General features: G+C 37.7%; 1 protein-coding gene and 1 pseudogene across 2 annotated transcripts in view; one reads left to right on the top strand and one right to left on the bottom strand.

Annotated features, from left to right (window-relative positions):
* Window positions 1–24,661, bottom strand: part of PDE3B (phosphodiesterase 3B) — a 180,756-nt gene that overhangs the window by 5,226 nt on the left and 150,869 nt on the right. The window contains exons 12-14 of the mRNA XM_082475998.1: window positions 12,757–12,956; window positions 5,472–5,675; window positions 2,758–2,919 (exon numbers count right to left, since the gene is read on the bottom strand). Coding sequence (XP_082332124.1) covers window positions 2,758–2,919; window positions 5,472–5,675; window positions 12,757–12,956 — 566 coding nt within the window. The remainder of the gene's footprint in view (window positions 1–2,757; window positions 2,920–5,471; window positions 5,676–12,756; window positions 12,957–24,661) is intronic.
* LOC309667514 (dynein light chain 1, cytoplasmic pseudogene) lies at window positions 12,968–24,410 on the top strand (annotated as a pseudogene). Its single transcript has one exon. The product of its transcript is annotated as a dynein light chain 1, cytoplasmic pseudogene (transcript).

The following is a 24,661-nucleotide window of genomic DNA, read 5'->3' as shown; positions in this document are numbered from 1 at the left end:
AGATGTGGTTTCAAAACCGGCTTTTGCCACCTACTACCTGTGTGGTGCTGGGCAAGCTCTATGCCCAATTCATGTGTAAGATGTGAATAATAATCTACAGGGTTGCTATAGGATGAAAAGCAATATTATATAAAATGTTGAGCACAGGGCTGAGCAGTCCCCAAATGGTACTATTAACATTTTAGCGCCTACTGTCTGAACTGGTGGAGGGTGAATACTCTCCACAGTGCACAAGTTCTGCAGGCAAGCAGTGTCTATCTGTGCTGAGCCAACAGAGCCCTAAGGAGACAACCAGAAACTGTCCCATGATTAACTGTCCCATGATTAAAAATCTTATATGGCTTTATCTTCTGTGAGGATGAAAATTATTAATATTTACAAAAAATATCCAGGTGGGTTTATCCACAGGATTCTACAGTTTCATACATTTGACTTTTAAATAGGAGTTAGGCTTTTCTAAGCCCATGGCACATAATGGCTATAGGAGTATACATAAAGATAGTATAATTAAGGTAATAAAAAGGTAAAAGGTTGGGCCAGGTTAGAAATTTGCATTCATATCTGAAGAAGGCTGAAGAGCAGAACAAGACTGAGAAGGAATTCTGATGGTTTTGATGAGGGTTGATTTTCCTATAGGTTAGTACATTTAACCTTCACGACCACTGTGTGGTAGGGTTATCAGATGGCATTTTTCTCCTTTGACATAAGAATAATGAAACCTAGAAAGATTAAGTGAAACTGTCTGAAATATTATATTGTTTTTAGTGATCTGGAATTATAATAGTTTATTGAGCACTTATGTGTCAGGAACTGTTCTAAGAACTTTACATAAATTAATTCATTTGATCCTCACACAACCTTATGAGGTAGGTACCATCAATATTCCTATTTTCTCAATGAGGAAACTGAGGCACAGAAAGGTTAAGTAACTTACCCCAGGTCACATTGCTGGCAAGGAAAAGGAGCCAGGATTCAACCTCAGGCATGGCTTCCAAGTTTGTTTAATAAGAATTAATTCTCTATACTTTAAAAATATATTATAAAATGGGTCTAAATGAAATTTTCTAATGTTCTTTCACTGAATTAGTGGGTTTTCTAAAATTGGCATATACTATCACTTTCTTATTACCACTGTTTGTACAGATAATATAAAGACAGCATTTTCCTTAGCATAAAATTCTTTTGTGAACATGAACTGAAGCCTGAGGCAGTCTTCAGTTATCTTTGAGAATGAGGATGGGAATATGCAAACACTACTATACATACTGCAGTCTACAAATTAGGGTAAATATTTATAACCATTTATTACCCCAGATTACATATAATTTAGTTCAAATGTATCAGTGAAAAGTATTCTAAGATTGTTGCTAAGATTTTACTAATCTATTTTCATGATTACACAGTGTGGTATTTTGTTGACTTGTAAACAGCAGAGTATACACTATTGTATTGGGATGTTTAGCTAAGGTGGGTGAAAGACACTACATTTACTGGTCATTCAATACAATCTGGGTGTGACAAGGTATAACAGATAAGTGTGCAGTTTATAGGCTCAACTTCATCACTCCTACTAGAGTAGCAACTCATGGTAAAGAAAGCCCTGTCACAGAAGTCTCACTTGGTAGACATCTTGATCTTTCCTGATTAGTAGGTCTAGTAAGGATTCCCAAGGAATGCAGTTCCAGTCAAAAGGATGTATTTGTTATTCCGGAGATAATGAAATATTAGGCTTCTGGGGAAATCAGTATTTTTCTACATTGTAGGGAGCCTCAAAATTGGACAGAAAAGTGGTAAAGACTGCAAAGTGGTAGGATTATTTTAAAGACAAGATTAAAAACATATGAGAAAAGAGCATGTTTATATTTTTGAAACTTGAAAGCCACTAAGTATCCACTTTGTCCCCATTTCTAGTGCTAATTTCTTACCCTCTGCCAGGACTTTTAAAGAGTTGATGTATCTAAGGCAGTCTTTCTATAGCAGAGTTGAAAATGGGTTGATACTTTAAAAATACAATCTAAGTATACCCTGAATCAATTAAACAACTTCTTTTGGAAATAAATTATCCTAGGTTATAGGTTTTCAGGATTGAAAGGGACCTTGGAATCAATATGTAGTGTTTCCTTAGCTCTAGACCGGAGTACATTCAACCCACTCCAGACTGGCAATAAACTATTTTTGTTTTTAAAATTTGAAGATTAATTTTTTGTTTATTTATTTATTGTTATTTTTTAAATTTTTGGCTGCGTTGGGTCTTTAGTTATGGCACGTGGGATCTTTCGTTGTGGCGTGTGGGCTTCTCTCTGGTTGTAGTGTGTTGGTTTTCTCTCTCTAGTTGTGGCGCACAGGCTCCAGGGTGCACGGGCTCTGTAGTTGTGGCTCGCAGACTGCAGAGCGCGTGGACTCTGTAGTTTGTGGCACGCGGGCTCTCTATTGAGGCGCGCGAGCTCAGTAATTGTGGCATGTAGGCTTAGTTGCCCTGTGGCATGTGGGAGTTTAGTTCCCTGACAAGGGATCAAACCCACATCCCCTGCGTTGTAAGGCAGGTTCTTTACCACTGGACCACCAGGGAACTCCCTGTTTTTAAATTTTAGAAACAAAGGCAAAGGAGCTGAGAAAATATTAAGACCAGAGCAAATGCAACTCATTTTTGGTTAAAGCAACTCATTTCAAGCATTTAATGTAGGTATCCAAACCAAAAGGGTGGTATCTTCAGATGGCAGCTCTTAAAAGTCCCACCAATCTCATGTTTCAACTTACCTGCTCGTAAAATTCATTGACAATGCCTTCTGTCCATTTCAAATGCAAGTCTCGAACTTTTGTTGGGCCATTTATATCTGCCAGTTTGATGCACACCTGGCATACTAACAGGCGATCATTTTCATTACTCCATTCTATACCATTACTGTTTACATCATTGGCCTAGTTTGGAAAAACAGAATTATTTTAGGTGCTGAGGGCACAGGAGTTTTTTGTTTTGGGGGGTTTTTTTTGGCCACCCCGCACGGCTTGTGGTATCTTAGTTCCCCAACCAGGGTTTGAAACCACGCCCTTGGCAGTGAAAGCGTGGAGTCCTAACCACTGGACTGCCAGGGAATTCCCCAGTTTTTTGTTGTTACCAAATTGTCTTAAAACTGTTTCCTGTCCAAAGGACAGGAAGGAATTTCAATAAATGCTTCTTTTAATTGGTTTGTGCCATAACATGTACCTCTACGGGTTACATTTCCCTTTGAAGTGTCATTACAGTTTTGTTTCAATGGAAGTAGAGCACTGTACAAGCAGAACAACAAACCGTGGGTTTCAATATTTGTGATTACCAGAGAAAATTGTAATTTGTGTATATTATATATTATACACATTAGTATATAATACGATATAATATAAAATATAAATGTATATGCAAAAACAAATCATATAAGAATTATAACTATTTTTATCTCAAAAAGGAACACTTAAGGATCTAACTGTAAAAGACAACATGATATAGTTGAAAGAACACAAGTCTTAGAAGCTAATCTCTATGGTTTTAAATCCTGACTCAGAATGATTTACTAATTCATTGCGTAACGCTGGAAAAATTACTTAAGCTCCTTGAGTCCACCTTTCTTCATCTATAAAATAGGAAAAATCAATCTAGCCATATTGCCATGAGGATTAACAAATGAAAAATGCACAGTTCATAGTAAATGCTAACATTGTTATTTAAATAAATGCTAGTTATCAGGCAAATTACCATGCCTTTCAAGAACTCAAATTTCCTCTTGTAAGAAATAAAGTGAATAGGCCAGATCAGTGGCTTTGGAACTTTTTTGTGATGGTAGATTTTTTTTGGCATCTACCCCCCTCTTTTTTCTTTTTTTTTTTGGCTCTGCTGCATAGCTTGAAGGATCTTAGTTCCCCGACCAGGAACTGAAGCAGGGCCATGGCCGTGAAAGCCCTGAGTCCTAACCACTGGACCACCAGGGAATTCCCTGGCATCCGCCTCTTTTGTTAAAGGAACTCTTATGTAGACCACCACTACAGAAAACAGTTAAAAGAAAGGCGAACTCTTTAGATTGAAATTGTGTAGTCTAGGGAATTCCCTGGCTGTCCAGTGGTTAGGACTCCACACTTTCACTGCTGTGGCCCGGGTTCAATCTCTGGTCGGGAACTAAGATCCGTAAGCCTCGCCAGGAGGCCAAAAAAAAAAAAAAGAAAGAAATTGTGTAGTCTAGAGCCCCACTCATGTGACATTTTTCTGAGAGACTACAGGACAGAAATCTCTGAGGAACACAGATTCAAAAGTTTTGGGCTAGATAATCTTTCACCTATAAAAACTTCTATTTACTCTGACTTAAGCACTTAAATGAATTTTTATTAAATAAAAATAAAAGTTAATAGAGCTATACAGTGATGAAATAAGTTTAAAGAAATTTCAAATTTCTTGCTGATTTTTATAAACATTTTATCAATATCACAACAGTGACATATATAGGTCTCCTTCCAGGAGGTTGAATCTAGTACTCCTTTGATACCTGTTCCTCTACCCTGAAGGTACACCTTCCTTTAGGGCACACATGTTATCAAGAAAACGATTTCCTGCCTGCAAAAGGTGGGGCAGCCTTCCCTCAGGAATCTAAAGCAGTGGTTCTCAACATTTTTTCACCCCAACTTCTGAGGGATAGAACGTGCTCCCATTAGTACCATCACACAAGGGCAGTGATTCTCAATTCCATAGTGAATGTGAGCTCAGTGAGGACAGGGACTTCCATCTGTTCATTCCTTATTCTTCACTGGGACGATTGCATGCAGTGGGCAATCCCAATAAACAGTAGGTCAATGAGTGCCTTATTCTCACGTACTTCTCCAGTCCCACACCAGCCAGTTAAACACTTAATAATATAAAGGGAAACAGGTGCAGCAAAGTAGGCATAACTGGCTTCTTAGAAACACATCTTTAACTTCATAAAATGCCTTACTTGGCACTGTGCACAACTTTCTCAAATCTGTCCCTAAAAGCTTCAACTGACATAATTGGAAATGTAGCAAGCAATAGTATTTTTGGACATGTTATAATTTTTTTAAAATATTGGCATATATATTGTATTATGTCAGATTTATCATGACTTCATGACTTCAGATTTATCATTCTAACTTAATGTTAAAAAAAATACCTTTTGGAATGGCCTAATCAGTTAGGTAATCTGATTGATAGAACCTGGCCATCCCCTAAAGAAAAGTAACTTTTCAATTACCAACCCGCTTTTTTGCCCAGTATAACTTCCTGTCCCCTTGTGCCTATAAAAGTCTTTCATTTTATACTGGTCCTTGGAGCTCCTTTCTGTTAAACTGGATACTGCCTGATTCAAATCAGCTTTTGATCAAATAAACTCTCAAAATTAAAAAAAAAAACAAAACAGACAAAAATACCTTTTGTCAGTAACACTGACAATAATTTCTGCTTTTGAAACCAGGAATTAATTTGCGTAACAAACCTTGGCATTGAATTCAGCAAGGAAATCAAAATGCTTTTTAAGATCTGTGGCAAGGATTGCTTCAATGACTAAAAAACGAAAGCGCTTGAATTGCACATTATCAAGATTAAGAAGGAAGTTGTATTCTGGACGAGAAAGATACAGATTCCAGGCTGATGCAGCATGATGATTTTCCAGAACAGATCTGTCGTTGTACAAAACTGCCTAAAAAGGAATAAGAAAAATGAGGCAGGCATCTCAAAGATACTGAACTTTAATAATAAACAGAGTTAGGATCAGGTTGGAAGAATACAATGAGTACCTACTACATGCCAGGCATGTTAATACCTGTAAAGAAGGGCTGATAATTTTATAAATGAGTAGACTGAAGTGCAAAGAGGATAAGGTACACCTTTCCAGCATTCACAGCTAGTAAGCGAAAGGGTAATTTGTCTCCAAAGTTCATCTTTGCAGACACCACGCTGCCTACCAAGAGATGTAAAGTTGATATTTGAGGTCAACTTCATTAAATCAGTGAACCTTCTTAGATAAAGCTTCTGTTAATAAAGTCATTAGGGACAGAGAGAGCAGGTTTAGGGATATATTACTGTTCTTTAGCCAGCATGGAATGAACAATGGTGGTGACTGAAGGAGAGGAACCTGGAATACTGTGCATGGTGAGTCAGAGACCCACAAATATGAGAAGGGCACATCCTATACTCCCAACTGACACAGTGCCTGGGAGTCAGAGAAGTATCAAGCAGGTAAAAGCACAAATTCTCTGGTTCAAGTGGTGTAGATTTATTCACTTTTTTTCCACTTCACTCTAGTGGAAGACCCTGAGGTACTACCTCAGTAGTCTAGGATTTGGGAATACAGATTTTAAAAACCACTGGATTATATAGAATTTTTAAAGCTTCTTCCATCTCTAACAAGCAAGCAATTTTTTAAATTATTAAATAAGCATAGTAATTATTAAAAGAACTCTCATAGCCAGTGCTAAAGGCTGAGAATAAAAATTAAAACATTGTCCCTATTTTCATAGAGCTTCCTGTCTAATGGAAAAGGACAGATAAAAATACTGCGCAATCTCAGTTAAGATGCATATTCTGAGCCTAATTAGATTGTTTTACATATTTGTGAAAATTAGCTATAGTCTAGATTTAAGCATAGATACTTACCATTTGGTTTTTTTTTACATCATTTATTTATTTATTTATTTATTTATTTATTTTTTTTTTTTTTTAAAGTAGATAAGCTGGCTTGAGCAGAGCCATCCATCCTAATTCAGGAGAGCCTCAAGGCCAGGGTTTTTTTTTTAATAGGGAGCATTTTCTTTTTTTTCAAATTTTATTTATTTATTTATTTTATTTATGGCTGTGTTGGGTCTTCGTTTCTGTGCGAGGGCTTTCTCTAGTTGTGGCAAGCGGGGGCCACTCTTCATCGCGGTGCGCGGGCCTCTCACTACCGCGGCCTCTCTTGTTGCGGAGCACAGGCTCCAGACGCGCAGGCTCAGTAATTGTGGCTCACGGGCCCAGTTGCTCTGCGGCATGTGGGATCTTCCCAGACCAGGGCTCGAACCCGTGTCCCCTGCATTGGCAGGCAGATTCTCAACCACTGCGCCACCAGGGAAGCCCTACATCATTTATTTTTATGTTAGCAATGATATGATTTAAACTTTACAGTGAGTCATAAAAAGGCTGGAAACAATCTGTGTCCACCAATGGATGAATAAAGAAGATGTAATATATATGGACACAATGCAATATTTTTTAGCCATGAAAAAGAAGGAAATCCTGCCATGGGTGGACCTTGAGAGCATTATGCTGAGTGAGATAAGTCGGAGAAAGACAAATACTGTATGATATCACTTACGTATAATCTGAGACTGAACTCTAGATACAGCAGAACTAGGTAGCTACCAGAAGGTGGGGGAATTGGAAGATGGTGGTCTAAGGATACAAATGTGCAGTTTGAAGACAAGTTCTGGGGAGCTAGTGTACAGCATTGTGATTATAATTAACAATACTATATTATATAATAAAAAGTTGCTAAGAGACTAGATCTTAAATGTCCTTACCACACACACAAAGTTAATTATGTGATGTGATGGAGGTGTTAGCTATCGCTATGGTGGTAATCATATTACAATATACGTATCAAATTAAAACGTACATGTGAAACTTCAAAGACTTCCTAAGGGGTCAACTTGCATTTAATAGTGATTTAACTAATTCATGCTTAAATCCAATAAAGACTGATAAATTATCAGAATAGCTTTGTTCATGAAGAAGTAATCAAACTCCCAGCTCAATAAACTACAATGTATAATGAGTGTCCTGTAAAGCTAGCTGACTTAAACTCTCAGCTAGTGAGATCAGTAAAAGAAAAAATTAGTAATTCAGAATTCCTGCAGCATCCAAATTACCCTTTGACATTACCAAAGAAATATAAAATGGGGACCAAAAGAAATCTGAGTCAATATTAGAATCTAGATATAATCACTATACTGGAAGCTTTAAAGACATGGTAAAAGTGGGAATGGATTGAGGAAAGGCCATCTAAGTCATTGCATAAGAAGGAAAAACCCACCTGGAGAATAAGTAGAAGGAGTCCCCTGCTGGACCCCAGTCAACTCTCTGCCTCATGGCTGAGTGGAGGCAAGAATCATGGAGCAGTAAGGAGGCAAATTCTGCTTTAGAAGAATAGTGGAAGCTTGCACATAGAGCAACAAGCCAAGCTTAAACTCCGTGAGGAAAACCTTCCAGGTAAAACAGATAATGAAGCCTCAGCTGGCTTTTACTGAGAGCGCCATGACGACTAGAAAAGGAAGACAGTTTCCCCCCTAATTTAGAGCTGCAGTAACTAACATCCTCTGAATTTTGCTAACGCAACTTGCTACCTGCTTTCTCTAGTTATGGATCCCATCCTTATCTCCACAAGCAAATACTTCTCTAACATGGCAAAGCAAATTAGTTGATCATAAAGTTTACTTTTACCTTCTCTGAGTCAAAAAGATTTGAAAAGGGGTTTAATACAAACTCTGACGGAATTAATCTTAACAAAAACCCATCAGACATAAAGACTTTGATCAAACAGGAAGACTATGCCAAATCTGAACTGAACAAACGTCTCCTTCTGAAACACAAGAAAAAGGAGGAAACAGAAAAATCTCTAGGTCATAGTCATAAGATTAAAGAAGGTATTTTAATTTTTCTGAATGAAAAATCTTGGATTAAGAAAGACTGTTTTCATTAAAAAAATAATATTCCTAACTTAAAAAAAAATCCAATAGAGGCAGTAAACAAATTAGGTGCAGCAGTAAACAAATTAGGTGCAGTAGAAAACAATGAAGCTAATTTTTTTTTTTTTGTAAAGAAGTACTTCTCTTTAAAGAAATAGTCTTGATGAACAGGTGTCATCTGGGGATTCCTTTACTCTCAAGTTCTGGGTTCTAAAATTTCTGGTAATCCCATTATCTTCTAAGACCCTTTGTCTTAGTTATCACCCTTGTTTTGCTAAAACACATTTTTATGTAACTTTCTCAGATAGGATGGATGGAACATGATTTTTAAAAATCTTTGCATACCTGAGACTCTTCATTTTGCTCTTAACACTCAACTGTAGCTTAGCTGGATACAGAACTCTAACATGAAAATAATCCTTTTATGCCAGTACTATCTCCTCCCGTTTTACTATTTTCCTAGCACTTATGTCATAATCATCTCTCTGTCTTTTACACAAACACACTTGTTTTTTCTTGCTTTACTAGAATGTAAGTTCCATGGGGGCAGAATATTTTTTTTGCCTGTTTTGTTCAATACCATTGCCTAGAATAGTGCCCGTCCCACAGTATGCATCAAATAGCCTTGTGTATGTTTTATTGCTGAGTCTCTTTTGGGAAGGATGAGTAGGAATCCTGTGAACATGGATGGGGCCTGTTTACCTAGCAGGTTTTGCTTTAGAATTACCAGTGTGATTTCAAAAATGAGAAGGATTTACTCTGGAGTACTAAATCTCTCCTGGCCATTTTCTTCAATATCTAAGAGATGTGTTTTCTGCCTGGAAATAAATGCAGTAAATACAGTAGCTTTGCTTAAAGGTGTGTGGTGTGTGTTATATGAGAGGTGTGTGTGTGTAGAGCAGACAAGGGCAAATGGCATCAGGAGTCTCTAAGGTTCCACTTAGGCCTCAGCTCCCTTCTAGTATACTATAATCTCGTAATATTTGCCCACATGTTTTTCATTTTCCAGAAACAGTATGAAATTCTTTAACCTACTGGTGATAATATCCTCCCGCCAACTCCTCTCTGTTGTAATGAGCTTCATCCCTTACTATTATTTTGATCAGGAGGAAGAGGAGAAAATGTACTTGTTTAGTCACCATCTTGATCTATATTTGGGAGGACAAACATTTATGACTGTCTCAGATCTACAATTCTCAAAGTTTTGTTTACTTTTACCCCAAATCAAAATATTCTACAAACTCTAACATCTCAATCACTAATCTCCATCTTTCAGCCAACTATTCATTTGGAAATAGCTCAGAAATCTCTTAGAATTTTAATACTGACATCCCTCCAGGATAAAGCTGACTAAATGTTTCCCCTTCTCTCATGGCAAGGATTCAAAATAATCCTCCTAAGTCTTCCCACACACTTCTCTTACCATGAGAATGAAGAATGCTTGATCTAGTTGGTGGTATTATACACTATTGTCCCTTTTTATCATATACCAGAGCAATAATATCTTTCACTATTTATGGCCTGATTAGACCTATTGAGCTTCCTAAGATGAGAGAGACTGCTTTATTACCTAATAAACAGGTTAGGCCTCAGGCTTTCACAAAAGAGTCCTTATCTCACAGGGACTAGCTGAAGAAGGTCTCAAGAATTTCATCACTTTGGGAACAATGGAGTATATTTCAGACAAGCTTAGCTGTCCTGCAGAGCAAAGAAATTAGGGATCCTTCAACATTCAGCAAATTTTTACTGAATGCCTTTTGTGTGCTAGGCACCATTCTAGGTATTAGGAAATAAAAGAGATAAAAATCCCTGCCCTCTTGGAAACTTATACTCCTCTGAGAGGCATGGAATAAACAAAATACACAAGCAAAATACATAGTATGCTAAATGACCATTGTTATGATCAGGGGAGGAACATAATGAGTGCCAGGGAGGGGCTTTTGAAATTTCAGGTGGAAAGAAGTGACAAAGTGAGCTATATATTGGGTTGGCCAAAAACTTCGTTAGGGTTTTTTGTAAGATGTTACAGAAAAACGCAAGTGAACTTTTTGGCTAACCCAATATATGTCTGGGGAAAGAGCACTCTGGGCAGAGAGAACAGAAACTGACCAGGTTCTTAGAAAGGGAGTGTGCCAGCACATAGAAGGAAACAGCAAGGAGGGCAGTGAGGCTAGATCTGAGTGAATTTAAAAAGGAGAATTACTGGGGGCTAAATCGTGTAGGGCCTTCTGAGCCACTGTAATGACTGTCTTTTACTAGGAATGAGGGCTTGGAACACAGAGTGATGTAATGCACATTTAAACAGGGCCACTCTGGCTGCTATGTGTTGAAACCAGACTGAAGGGGAGCAGGAAGTAAGCAAGGAGACTAGGTAAAAGGCTATACTTTTTCATAGCTGAACTCTGATCAATTTCCTTTCCAGTCCAGCCCTTTCCATTGCTTCATCTCTTGGCAGTCCTTAACAATGAGAATTTAGAAATAACACATAGTTACTGATTGTGTCCAGACTTCATGTTTGTATTTTGGTCAGGACAACAGTTTTGAGTATACAACTTATATAAATTACATTCATGTGTCATTGTTTTCAATTATCTGCATGCAACACAAGTAACACTAGAATTCACTAACTTGTAATATCCTTGAAGAAGAGGTAATAAACAAGTCTGACTCACCTATACTCAAAGCTAATAAAGAGAGAATGAAAGCAGAGGGTGGAACAGAATAGTGAATAATTTCTGTCTACATGATATCTGATTCAGTAGATAACTTTCCAAATGTTATCTCTTTTAAATTCATTTAAAAGTTACCTGTGGAAATCATGAGCTATGAAGAGATGAAGTCTAACTGGAGAAAATGAATTACATAGCACTTTTAATCTTCTCTTTCTCTCTGAATCCTATTCTTGTTCTGGGTAGAGAATCTATCTCCTATATTTTAAGTAGTGGGAGTGTGTGAGAGAAATGAGAAAAGGAACACAGAGAATGGCTATAAAAGATGAAAGAATCAGAACTGAGTTTTGAACATAGAGCAACAAAGTGAGGAAGTAAGATGAATTCAGCAAACAATCATTGACAACTTGCTCTTTGTAAGGCAGGCAGGCAGAAATACAAAGCTGACATTTCAGGAATCACCAGCCTAAACAAAAATTCACAACCACACTAAATTCTGCTTAAAACCAAGTACAGTCATCCCTTAGCATCTGCAGGGAATTGGTTCTAAGACCCCTGCAGATGCTCAAGTCCCTTAATAAAATGATGTAATATTTTCATATAACCTACGCACATCCCCTGTATACTTTAAATCTTCTCTAGATTACTTATAATACCTAATACAATGTAAATAGTTGCCAGTGTGCAGCAAATTCCAAGTTTTGCTTTTTGGAACTTTCTGGAATTTTTTAAATTTTCAAATATTTTTGATCTGCAGTTGATCGAATCCATGGAGGCAGAACCCCTGGATATGGAGGGCTGACTGTATTTAGTTCCAAGTCCTAATGTTTAAAGTCATCGCAATTACAGTATCCATTTGTTGGGAACTCCTACCTCTTATGCAAATTGTGACCCTAAAGGAATCTTGCACCTTATCAGCTGTACTGAATACAAAAATAATGTACTAGAAGATTTTTTACATACATGAATATATGCAGACCTAAAGACTTAGAGTCTGCATATTATGGTATGTCTTAGAGAAAAAAAAGAGGACAACAACAAAAATAATAACAGTTCTCAGTCATTATAGCTTTTAGGCATATGAAGGATCTTGCTAGAAGGAAGAGTAAGTCTTACATCTAGTCAAAGTCTTATCAATTTGATCAAAGGCAAAGATATTGACAGTGAAGACTCCAGAATTTCATAAAAGTAGCGAATTACTCTTTCAGGAACATTTTATTTATTTTCCAGTTGAAGATGATTTTTCCCTAATTCTTCAGCACATGTCATATCACTGCTGTGTGTTATTCTCCAATGGCCAAATGATTCAATTGAAGAATGGTTTACAAAGGGAAATACAGTATGGCTGTAAAATTTCAGAATCACTCAAACTTTCTGAAAAAGTAGTTCCTACCTGAGGGGCATTTGTAGCCACTAGAAATGCATTTGTCCGCCCTGGGTGGTCGTAATCATGCATGGCAGCTGCCACATACAGAGCCATCAATTCCAGTGCAGGAATGTTTGAAGACAGGCAGCCATAGCTCTCATCTGGAATAGAGCAACTCCTCGAAGAAATGTAAGTGATTCGCCCAGGGTTAATTCTACTGTTAGAATCTGAGGAACAAGCAAAATAACCCAGCATTACACATAACATCCTCACAAGGAGGCTAAGGAGGAGATTCCCATACCTAAGAAATAGACTCTATTTATAAACATGGACATAAAATAGTATACTATTTCCAACATACATGCTAATAGAGAGGAACAGTGTTAAACACGACCCTGAAGTCACTTACTTTACAGGACATGACAGGATTCTCATGATGCTCTGTTACTCAAGCTAGTGATAATTTTTAAGAACCTCTGACTGATAGATGCGCCATGGCTTCAGTAGGGACCGCTCCTCTCGAAGGGTCTGAGCCTCGCCAGTCCCTCCCCCAGGAGACCGTTGCAGTGGGCCAGCCCCTGCTCTTTGATAACCATGTGTGACCGTGATCAAAAATGCCGATATGTCGGAGGAGATGCAGCAGGACTCGGTGGAGTGTGCTACTCAGGCATTGGAGAAATATAGTATAGAGAAGGGCATGGCGGCCCATATCAAGAAGCAGTTTGACAAGAAGTATAACCCCACCTGGCACTGCATCGTGGGGAGGAACTTCGGTAGTTATGTGACACATGAAACCAAACACTTCATCTACTTCTACCTGGGCCAAGTGGCCATTCTCCTGTTCAAATCTGGTTAAAAGCAGGGACTGTGCCACACACCCAGTGATCCATCCAAAAACAAGGACTGCAACCTAAATTCCAAATACCAGAGACTGAAATCTTCAGCCTTGCCTAAGGGAACAAACACCTTGATCTTTATTGTGTTGTTTTGTACAGGGCATTCTCTGTACTAGTTTGTTGTGGTTATAAAGCAATTAGCAAAACAGCTTACATTTGTATTTATTTTCTATTCCATACCTCTCTGCCCCATGTTTTTTCTCTTCAAAATCCATTCCTTTAAAGAAATAAATGTGTTGGAGAAGTGTGTATTAAAAAAAAAAAAAAAAAAAAGCCAAACCTCTGATTTTCTAAACATTTGTTATTTAATGGTTAGATATAATGGCCGGGGTAACAGGAAAAACCAACCTAGACAATAACGTTTCATGAAATAGTATAGAGACTTAGGAATTTAATATATTAACAAAGTAAGCTTTTCAACATAGATGCTTTTCAAATCTTATCCAGATAGATTACCTTTCATTTGTAACCCTGACTACAACCCTTCTTCCTCTTCTTTTTCCTTCCATGAAGCCCCTTATAAAATACTGTAAAGAAAAACTATGAAAACTGAAAAGGCATGGAAAACTGAGGAATGACTCAGTCAATATAACTCTTTTTATCTTCTAGTTAGAAACAGTGTTTTCACTATCAGCACTGTGCTTTTGATGTCCTTAATATCTTATATTTGTTTCTTCCTTTTTTGTAATTGGGTGGCTGTCTCCATTTATAGTCACTAGATTGTTTTTGCTAAAGGGATCTTAAAGTATTAAGAAGGAAATAATAAACTATATTGAGAGTAGACAGCAAATAAAACCACAAAGATATTAGAGAGATACTAAATTTCATTGGTGTGTTCACCAGTGGAAACTCAGAATAATATCCTGGCTTGTCAAAGTCCAAAAGGACTTTATCATAGGTTAGTTCACTCAATATTTGCAATCACAAGAATGTTTTAACATAATGACTTTAACACACACTATTGATAATTATAAAGATACCTAATTATTTTCATGCTGTTTATATTTTGTACCTAAATTGAGTTTTAGAATTACCCACACTAGAGCTACTTTTAAAAATAATTATAAAAAGTAAAAACAAGACAGTTAAATGTATGGATAAAGATATATTTAAACATTCAAATTTCTGATAAGATTTTAATTACCAATATCAGAGTCAATAACTTCAATTTTTCCTGCATTATATGTGTTCTGTATTTCCCCTAGAATTTAAAATATGTTCATAAAATATCAAAAATGGCAAAAAAAATCCTTTTAAACTCAATAATTACTTAGCATTGACATATTAGGATCTTAATACATTAGTTTGTATATATTTAACATGAAATTAGTAGTATAAAAAAGAAAATAGATGGCAAGGACAACTAAACATAACTACTGTAGATCCCATTTAAAAGGAGGCCTCACGGGACTTCCCTGGTGGTCCAGTGGTTAAGACTTTGCCTTCCAATGCAGGGGGTGCGGGTTCAATCCCTGACTGGGGAGCTTAAGATCCTGCATGCCAAAAAACCAAAACATAAAACAGAAGCAATACTGTAACAAATTCAATACAGACTTTAAAGATGGTCTACATCAAAAAAAAACTTTAAAAAATTAAATAAATAAAATAAAAGCAGGCCTCAGTAAAAGGCATCCAGATTGAAAAGGAAGAGGTAAAACTACCTCTATTTGTAAATGACATGATCTTGTATACAGAAAAATCCTAAAAAATCCACTGGAAAACTATTAGAACTAATAAATGAGATCATAAAGGTTGCAGGGTACAAGATCAATATGCAAAAAATAAATTTTATTTCTTCATACTAGAATGAATAATCAAAAAATGAGCCCAAGAAAGCAATTCCATTTACACTAGCATCAAAAAGAATAAAATACTTGGGAATAAATTTAACAAAAGAAGTGCAAAACCAGTATTCTGAAAACTAAAAAATATTGTTTAAAGAAATAAGACTTAAATAAGTAGAAAAATACCCACGTTCATGGTTCAGGAGACTTAATATTGTTAAGATAGCAATACTCCCCAAAATGATCTATGGTTCAACACAATCCCTACCAAAATCCCAGCTGGCTTTTTTGGTACAAGAGATATAGAAGCTGGCCCTAAAATTCATATGGAAATGCAAGAGATCCAGATTAGCCAAAACAATCTTGAGAAAGAAGAAGAATTTCGAAGTTTACTACAAAGCTTTAGTAACAAAGATTGCGTGGTACTGGCATAAGGATAGACACATAGATCAATGGAATAGAATTGAGAGTCCAGAAATAAATCCTCATATATATGGTCAATTGCTTTTGGACAAGGGTGCCAAGACCTTGTTGAGAGCCAACTATGCCCTGCGTGATGCAAAGCACTTTCATACATGTTGTTTCATTTAATGCTCACATCTTAAAAGGTAGAAACTGATTTTATAACATTTAAGAGCCAACCATGTACAGAATATATAAAGAAATTTTTTCAACAAACGGTGCTGGGACAACTAGATATCCATGTGCTAAAGAATGAATGTTGGACCTCTTCCTTATTTCATCCCCCCAAATTAGTTCCAATGGATCCTAGACCTAAACTTAAGAGCCAGCTATAACTATGAAACTCTTGGAAGAAAACATAGTAAATCTTCATGACCTTGAGTTACACAAACCCTTCTTAGATATGACACCAAAACCATGAGTAATGAAAGAAAAAATAAGATAAATTAAACTTCACCAAAATTAAAAGCTTCTGTGCGTCAACAGACACTATCAAAAAAGTGCAAAGACAACACAATGTGAGAAAATAGCAAATCATAAATCTAATAAGATACTTGTATCCAGAATATATAAAGAACTTCTACAACTCAGTAATGAAAAGACAAATGACCAAATTTTTAAATGGACAAAGGACAAAGAAAATATACAAATGGCCCATAACAACATGAAAAGATGCTCAATGTCATTAGCTATTAGGGAAATGCGAATCAAAAAACCCACAATGAGATACCACTTCACACCTACTAGAATGGCTATCAAAAAGACAGATAATAACAAGAAATGGCAAGAAATTGGAATCTTCATACATTGTATGTGGGAATGTAAAATAGTGCAGCCACTTTGGAAAATAGTTTGGCAGTTCCTCCAAATGTTAACCACAGAGTCACCTTATGACCCAGTAATTCCATAAAACTAGGTATATGGCCAAGAGAAATGAAAACATATACCCACACAAAAACTGGTAGAATATTCATAGCAGCATTATTCATAACACCCCAAAAGTGGAAAGAACCCAAATTTCCATCAACTGCATATTGACTGGTAGGAGAATGAGAAAGAGGCAGAAAAAAAATGCTTAATATATAAAATAAATATCAATATATATCAAAGCAATGAGGAAAATACATATGGCTATTATAGACTTCATTTCTGTGACTGGTCACATAGCTGTGTTTGGGATTTAATCATCTTCTTATTTCAGTACCCATCCCTCAGTCCCTTCTTGCTCAGCCAGCATCTCTACTGATTATGGTTCTTTGCCCAGTGGGATGACCCATACTTTCAGGGATCTGCATTATTAGTGACCCTTATGGCACTGGATTACTGCAGTTTTTCATTATCTTTTGTCACTGGACATAGGAGTACCAAAAAGGTCAGAGAATCCCCTGGGTTCCTAACATACATCTTCCCATGTGTAGTAGGAACCCTATTTTTTCTTGATAATGAGGATCAGACAGGATCAATCACCTGAACTTGTACAGAATCCTCCTCTTGTCTACTGGTTCAAAGGCACGGAGAACACAAAGTGGCCAGATGTCTGTCTCAGTTTACAATTTCCCTTTTATGTGTCCTCTATTGAAAGCATTTTTCCTTGGGAACTAAGGTGTGTAAGCCAAGTTTTTGTTTGTTTTGGTGGGGGTGGGGGGAGAAGCAAAAATTTTCTAAGTGGATCATTCGAGGTAACAGAAAAAACCCTCCTAATCCCACTCTTTGGTTCACAGATTTGTGTATTCTTGGAATAGGAGAAATGGTACCATATACTGGTCACTGGTTCAGAAAATAAACCACATTTTGTGGGACAGCACCTTAGCCCCACAAAATGTTTTCACCTAACAGGTGCCCCAACTGAGTCTTCAATATGTCATTCTCTCAGGCCAGCTGTGGGATGATAAAGTTCATGAAAAGATCAGTAAATTCTGTGGGCATGAGCCCACTGCAACAATCTTTTGAGGCAAAAATGAGTTCCTTGATATGCAATATTGTATATAATAAGCCAATGGTGAATAAGGCATTCACTAAGTTCATAGATGGTGATGGTGAAGCACTATGGACAGTAAAAGTAAATCCATACACAGAGAAAGTGAGAACAAAAGCTGTCTCTTCTATAAGACAAGGGATCCAATATAATCAACCTACTACTACCAGATAGGTGACTGGATGTTCCCCCAGGGAATGGTGCTATATCAAGGGCTCACCATTGGTTTCCCCTATTGCCAAGCTGGGCACTCAACAGAAGCCAGGGTCAGGTCAGCCTCAGTGAGAGGAAGTCCATGTTGCTAAATCCATACATAATCTCCATTCTTGCCATCTTGCCTATTGTGTTTATAAGCCCATCAAATGAAAACTAGAGTAGCTAAGGAAAGAGTCTGACTGATAATCAAGAGAAGAGGTCATTTTGACTACTTGATTATTGAGAGCCTCTTTTGCAGGGAATGCTCTTTGGGAAGTGTATTAGTCAGGGTTGTACAGAGAAGCGGAACCAACAGTGTGTGTGTTTGTGTGTGAGAAAGTGTGTGTGTGTGTGTGTGTGTGTGAGAGAGAGAAAGAGAGAGAGAGAGATTTTAAGGAATTGGCTCATGCGAATATGGAGGCTGGCAAGTCCAAAATCTGCAGTATGGGCTAGCAGACTGCAGAACTAGGTAAGAGTCAATGCTGCAGTTCAAGTATGAAGGCTGTCTGCAGGCAGAATTCCTTCTTTTTGGAGGGAAGTCAGTCTTTGTTCTATTAAAGCCTTCAACTGATTGGATGAGGCCCACCCACACTATGGAGAGCAATCTGCTTTACTCAAAATCCACTGATGAGTTAATCTCATCTAAAATACAGCCTCACAGAAACATCCAGAAAAATATTTGACCAAATGTCTAAGCACCATGGTTCAACCAAGCTGACACATAAAATTAACCATTACAGTAAGCATTCACATGGGAAACAAATATCCTCCACTCTGAGAAGTCTAGCCACAAATTTCTTTCCCAGAACTCCTTATCACCAATTTTCCAATCTTTTTCCTTCTACAACTCTAAGTATCCAAGCAAGCTATTACCCACAGGCCATGTATCTGTGTAGATCCTTTCTCCTGGTCATCTCTCTCTCTAGGCCAAATAAACAAGCAGATTTACTGCTTGATGTTCTGCCTACTGATTGGATTTACCTTCCCCTATTTATCCTTCAAAGGATACCTTTGAGAGTCTATAAAGCTGTAGTCATCAACTTTCAGGAGGTACTGACTGGTATATGGGACAAACCAATCTATAAACCAGGTCTTTTCTCCTTCAGTCAACTGGTCAAGGGTAATTCCCCATGAAGCCATATGGATTAAGGAAGAGTGCCAATGTATTAGCAATAGCTGCCATAGGAATCTGAGTTCATATTTGGAGTCTCCTGTTCCTTCGGGGACAGCTCAAAACTAACCTTGTATTTAATATTTCCTCCTGATGATTGAGTGCTACTGTACATGCCAACTTTAGGAGAGTCAGAGGGCCCAAGTTTATGACAGGCAGGTCATGTGGTAACTTAGTGCACATGGTCAAATATTCAAACTCTATCAGAGCCCAGTAACAATCTAGCAGCTGTTTTACAAAAAGAACAGTTATCCGAGGAAGAAGGATGGGCACTGCCTCAAAATCCGAAGGATTTATACTATGATTCCCTTGTAGCGATCTTCTATAACTCCACAGAGGATCCCTACCTGCCAAAGACACTCTGAAAACTGCTGGATGTGTTGAGGGTCATATTGCCAAGTGTCCAAGCAGCTTACACTACCCTGAAACTGCTTCACATGATTCTCCTGCTCTGAGTTGCACATAAAATTCATAGCCTTACAGTTCATGGGTTGGAGCAGCAGTACTGAGATATTGTAAATTTGCCTTTAGAATCCAAAGAGCACTCTAGGTAGGGAATTCAAAATAATTGTCCCTAACCTTGGAGAGGATACCTCAACATATCCTAGACCACCAGATTCCTAATAACTTCACTGAGGTAGCAAATCTCTGAATTTCTGTGCAAGTTCTCTCATTTCTCTTCCTCTGGCACTCTTATCAAGGTATCTAGGATATTTGTTACATCTTGCACAGTAGAGATATTCAGCATTATCTGGTCATTATACTGGACCACTTTGATACCTTATGGGACTAGGCTAGATTATAACAGAATGGGAGACTTGACATAGCCCAGAACTAGGATGATGAAAGTGTACTGCTATGCCTGCCAGGTGAGAAAGTAAATGTCTTCTTGTGGATTTTGCTAACAGGTATAAAGAAAGAAACATTTCTCCAGATTAACAGCTGTGTACCAAACATGATGAGTTGGGTTGACTTATTCAAAAATTCATATCTGGAACAGCTGTGACAACTGGAGTCACCACCTGACAAAGTTTAGAATAATCCACCGTCATTTTTCAAGATGCATTCATCTTGTGTAAAACCTAAAGTACCACAGGTCAAATAGCAATGTGATGGAAATCACCACTTCTGCATTTATTAAGTATTTGATTGTGGCACTAATTTTGCAGTCCATCCAGAAATAAGGTACTGCTTTGGTTCACTATTTTGCTAGAATGAGGCAGTTTCAGGAGGTTTCATTTGACCCCTCCTACCATGATGGTCCTCTCTGCAGAGATCAAGGAATTAATGGAGGGATTCTGCCAGCTGCTAAATATGTTTATTCCAACTGTGCATTACAAAAATGGGTGGGTTCAGGGAACTATCACTATGAGATGGACCCAGGCCAAAAGTCCTTTTATCATCTAAATTCCGTAAGCCCCTACTATGATTGGTGGGCCAGTGTGGTAGTTTACCCTCCAGGAGTTAGCGTTGCAATGCATTTCTCAACACTGATGAAGGGGGACACTTCTGAGGGACATGGTTAGGTATGGGTGGGAAGATTACATGACCAACCCATTTCAACATCCTATCAGTGTAAGCCTTTGAATTCCTTCCTCCACAGTATATCAGGAAGTTGTGACATCTCAATTTCTCTTAATGCCTAGATTTCAGACAATGAATGGAGCAAACTGTTAGGGCCACTGCCAAGCACTCAAGCTAATGCCCTGAATCCAGAATCTCTAGTAGGTACACCTATATCAATAAATTCAGAATGATCAACCATTACCTTCCTTTCCCTTGCTGTAACACTTTAAATCCATTCCCACATATGTTCCTCAGGTTTCTGCCAATATAAATTTAGGAAATTATTCTGGTGTTTAGACTTAGATCCTGGCAGATATGAGTTTAATTATGGATCACAAAGAAATGAGAGGTGGTGGGACTGGATTTAGAGGTGAAATAACATTCCCCGACAAATCAAGAATCTCAGGTGAGGTTGTTACAAGGTCTTCAGGCAACCAACTCAAGGAGAAATGATTGTTTCTCAGCAGGGAGGTACAGCAAGATTTGAGGGGTTCAGGGTAATCAGATTTACTGAAATCTACTCAAATATTCCCCTTCCAGTTATCAGGGTCCATTCTTTCCCAATCGATACCATAGTTCTAACATAAGAGGCTTAGTGAGGCCATGAACTCAACTTGAATTGTATTTCAGGTAACTTCAGGATCAGACTTTGGATTATGTTTTCAGAAGTTACGATCCTACTACTATAAAAATTAAGGAATCTTTTAGCTATCTGGTCTCTAACCATTCATTAAAACTCTAAACGTGTCATTTCATTTCTTTTTTTTTTATTGAAATATAATTGACACAAAGCACTGTGTAAATTTAAGGTATACAAGGTGTTGATTTGATACATTTGTATATTGCAATATGATTACCACCCGGAGCATTAGCTAACACCTCACTACACCACATAATTATCATTTCTTTTTTGTGGTGAGAACAATTAAGATCTAGTCTCTCAGCAACTTTGAGCTTTATAATATAGTACTGTTGACTATAATCACTATGCTGTGCATTAGCTCTCCAGAACTTGTTTATCTACTAGTTCCAAGTTTGTACCCTTAAACAACATATCCCCAATTCCCTCACTCATGGCCTGTTTTTACAAGTTCAGCATTTTTAGATTCCATATATAAGTGATATCATAAAGTATTTGTCTGACATTTCATTTAGCATAATGCCCTCAAGCCCATCCATGTTGTTGAAAATGGCAGGATTTCCTTCTTTCTCATGGCTGAATAATATTCCATTGTGTGTGTATACACACACACACACACAAACACACACACACCTTCTTTATCCATTCATCCATTGACAGACAAGTTATTTCCATGTCTTGGCTATTGTGAATAATGATGCAATAAACATGGGAGTGTGTATATCTCTTTAAACTTCTGTTTTCATTTCCTTTGGATATATACCCAGAAATTGCTACTTCATATGATAGTTCTATTTTTATTTTTTTGAGGAATCAAAATCTCCATACTGTTGTTCACAGTGGCTGAACCAATTTACCTTCCCTTCAACAGTGCACAAGTGTTCCCTTATATCCACATCCTGCCCAAGACTTACCTCTTGTTTTCTTGATGACAGCCATTCTAACAAGTGTGAGGTGATATCCCATTGTGGTTTTGATTTACATTTCCCTGATGATTAGTTAGGCTGAGTACCTTTTCATGTACCTGTTGGCCATTTGGATGTCTATTTTGTTTCTCTGCCCATTTTTAAAAATTGGATTGTTTTTTGGTTATTGAGTTGTACAAGTTCTTTATGTATTTTGGATATTAACCCCTTACCCAGTATATGGTTTGCAAATATTTTCTCCCATTCTGTAGGTTGCATTTTCATTTTTTAAGTTGTTTCCTTTGCTGTGTAGAAGCTTTTTAGTTTGATGTAGTCACACTTGTTTATTTTTGCTTTTGTTGCTTATACTTTTGGTGTCATCATTTTTTTTTCTATTAATTCTCCATTGCAATCAGAATAAGGCAGCGCATCCCATAGTCCTTATAGTCTTTGTTTCTACCACAATTTTACATTTCAACAGCTACTTGGTCTCCCAAAGAAAGCTTTGTCTTCTACACATACTTGATTCCATAATATTGTGGATAAGGACTTATAGCACTGCTAGTAAGAACTCAGGAGGAAGTGAAGTGCATAGAAGAGAAAACAGGCATTGCCTTATGGAATACTTAAATCATCTTGAACAGGCTGGTGGTAGAAAACTGCTGTCAAGGACACTGTCAGTGAGGGCTCAGATGAACCCATAATTGGAAACTAGAGGAAAGGGGATCATTGTCAACATAGCAGCAGAAAGCTTAGTCAAATTGTGTGCTGCATATGTGGAATACAAAACTTGTAACAATGAACTTAGATATTTAGCTGAGGAGATTTCCAAGGAAAGTATTAAAGATATATAGCCAGGTTTCTTACTCTTTGAAATAAAATGCAAGAGAAAAATGAGGGAGAACTGTTAAGCAAAACGGGTCCAGGACTTGATAATTTGGGAAATTCTCAACCTGTTCAGACTGCAAAAAATATTAAAAGTAGGAGATTCAGTCAGGAATGTGTACTCTGGACAGAAAGCCAACATTGTAGCTGTACCACTTTTGCTAATTCTTTTGAAGGATGAAAAGGTCAGGGTCTGAAACAGACTTGAAGATGCAACGCTGATGTCTTTGAAGAAGGAGCCATGAGCCATGGAATGCAGGTGGCTTGTAGAAGTTGGAGGGGGCAAGGAAACATTCCACGCCATGCGGCATGTAGGATCTTAGTTCCCCAACCAGGGATAGAACTCATGCCCCCTGCACTGGGAGTGCGGAGTCCTAACCACTGGACCACCACGGAATTCCCCAAATTTGTATTGTTTTAAGCCACTAAGTCTGTGGTAATTTGTTACAGCAGCAATAGGAAACTAATACAGATTTTGGCACTTGGAAGTAGGGTGTTGCTGTAACAAATACCTAAAAATGTGAAAACAGCTTTGGAATTGGGCAGTGGGAGAAGGCTGGAAGAATTTTGAAGAGCGTGATAGAAAACAATAAAAGATATTAATCAATATATTCAAGAAGTTCAGTGAACCCCAAATAGGATGAATACAAAGAATATCATCTGAGTGTATCATAGTCAAAATGTTAAAAACCAATAGCAAAGAGAAAAGGGACGTAATACTTTTAAGGAGAAATAAGACTTATGGCTGATTTGTCAACAGAAACTATAGAAGTCAGAAGATGAACCCAGAGGTATCTACAAACGTGCTGAAATAAGAAAACATTATTCTAAGACAAAATAAATACATCTATAGGGACTTCCCTGGTGGCGCAGTGGCTAAGAATCCACCTGCCAATGCAGGGGACACGGGTTTGAGCCCTGGTCTGGGAAGATCCCACATGCTGTGGAGCAACTAAGCCCGTGTGCCACAACTACCGAGCCTGCGCTCTAGAGCCCGCGAGCCACAACTACTGAGCCCGCATGCCACAACTGCTGAAGCCCGCACAGCTAGAGCCCGTGCTCCACAACAAGAGAAGCCATCGCAATGAGAAGCCCGTGCACCACAACGAAGAGTAGCCCCTGCTTGCTCCAACAAGAGAAAGCCAGCGTGCAGCAATGAAGACCCAATGCAGCCTAAATAAATAAATAAATAAATAAATAAATAAAAATTTTAAAAAATACATCTACAAACAAAAAGGCTGAAGAAAATGATCTCTGATGGAAGCACAGAACTACTGGAAGGAAGGAAGAGCTCTACGAAAGAGTATGGATGGCAGACAAAAATGAACCAGTGACATAAGGCAAATCCATCAATCAAACGATGGCAGTACTTTAAACCACCAAAGAATGTAAAGCAGTGGCTAAGACTATATCACATTTACACTGATTAGTATGGTAATATTTTTCAGGCATT

This window comes from Balaenoptera physalus (genome assembly GCF_965194825.1).
Source record: "Balaenoptera physalus genome assembly, chromosome: 10".
NCBI lineage: Eukaryota > Metazoa > Chordata > Mammalia > Artiodactyla > Balaenopteridae > Balaenoptera > Balaenoptera physalus.
This window is presented reverse-complemented; position numbering and strand designations above follow the sequence as displayed.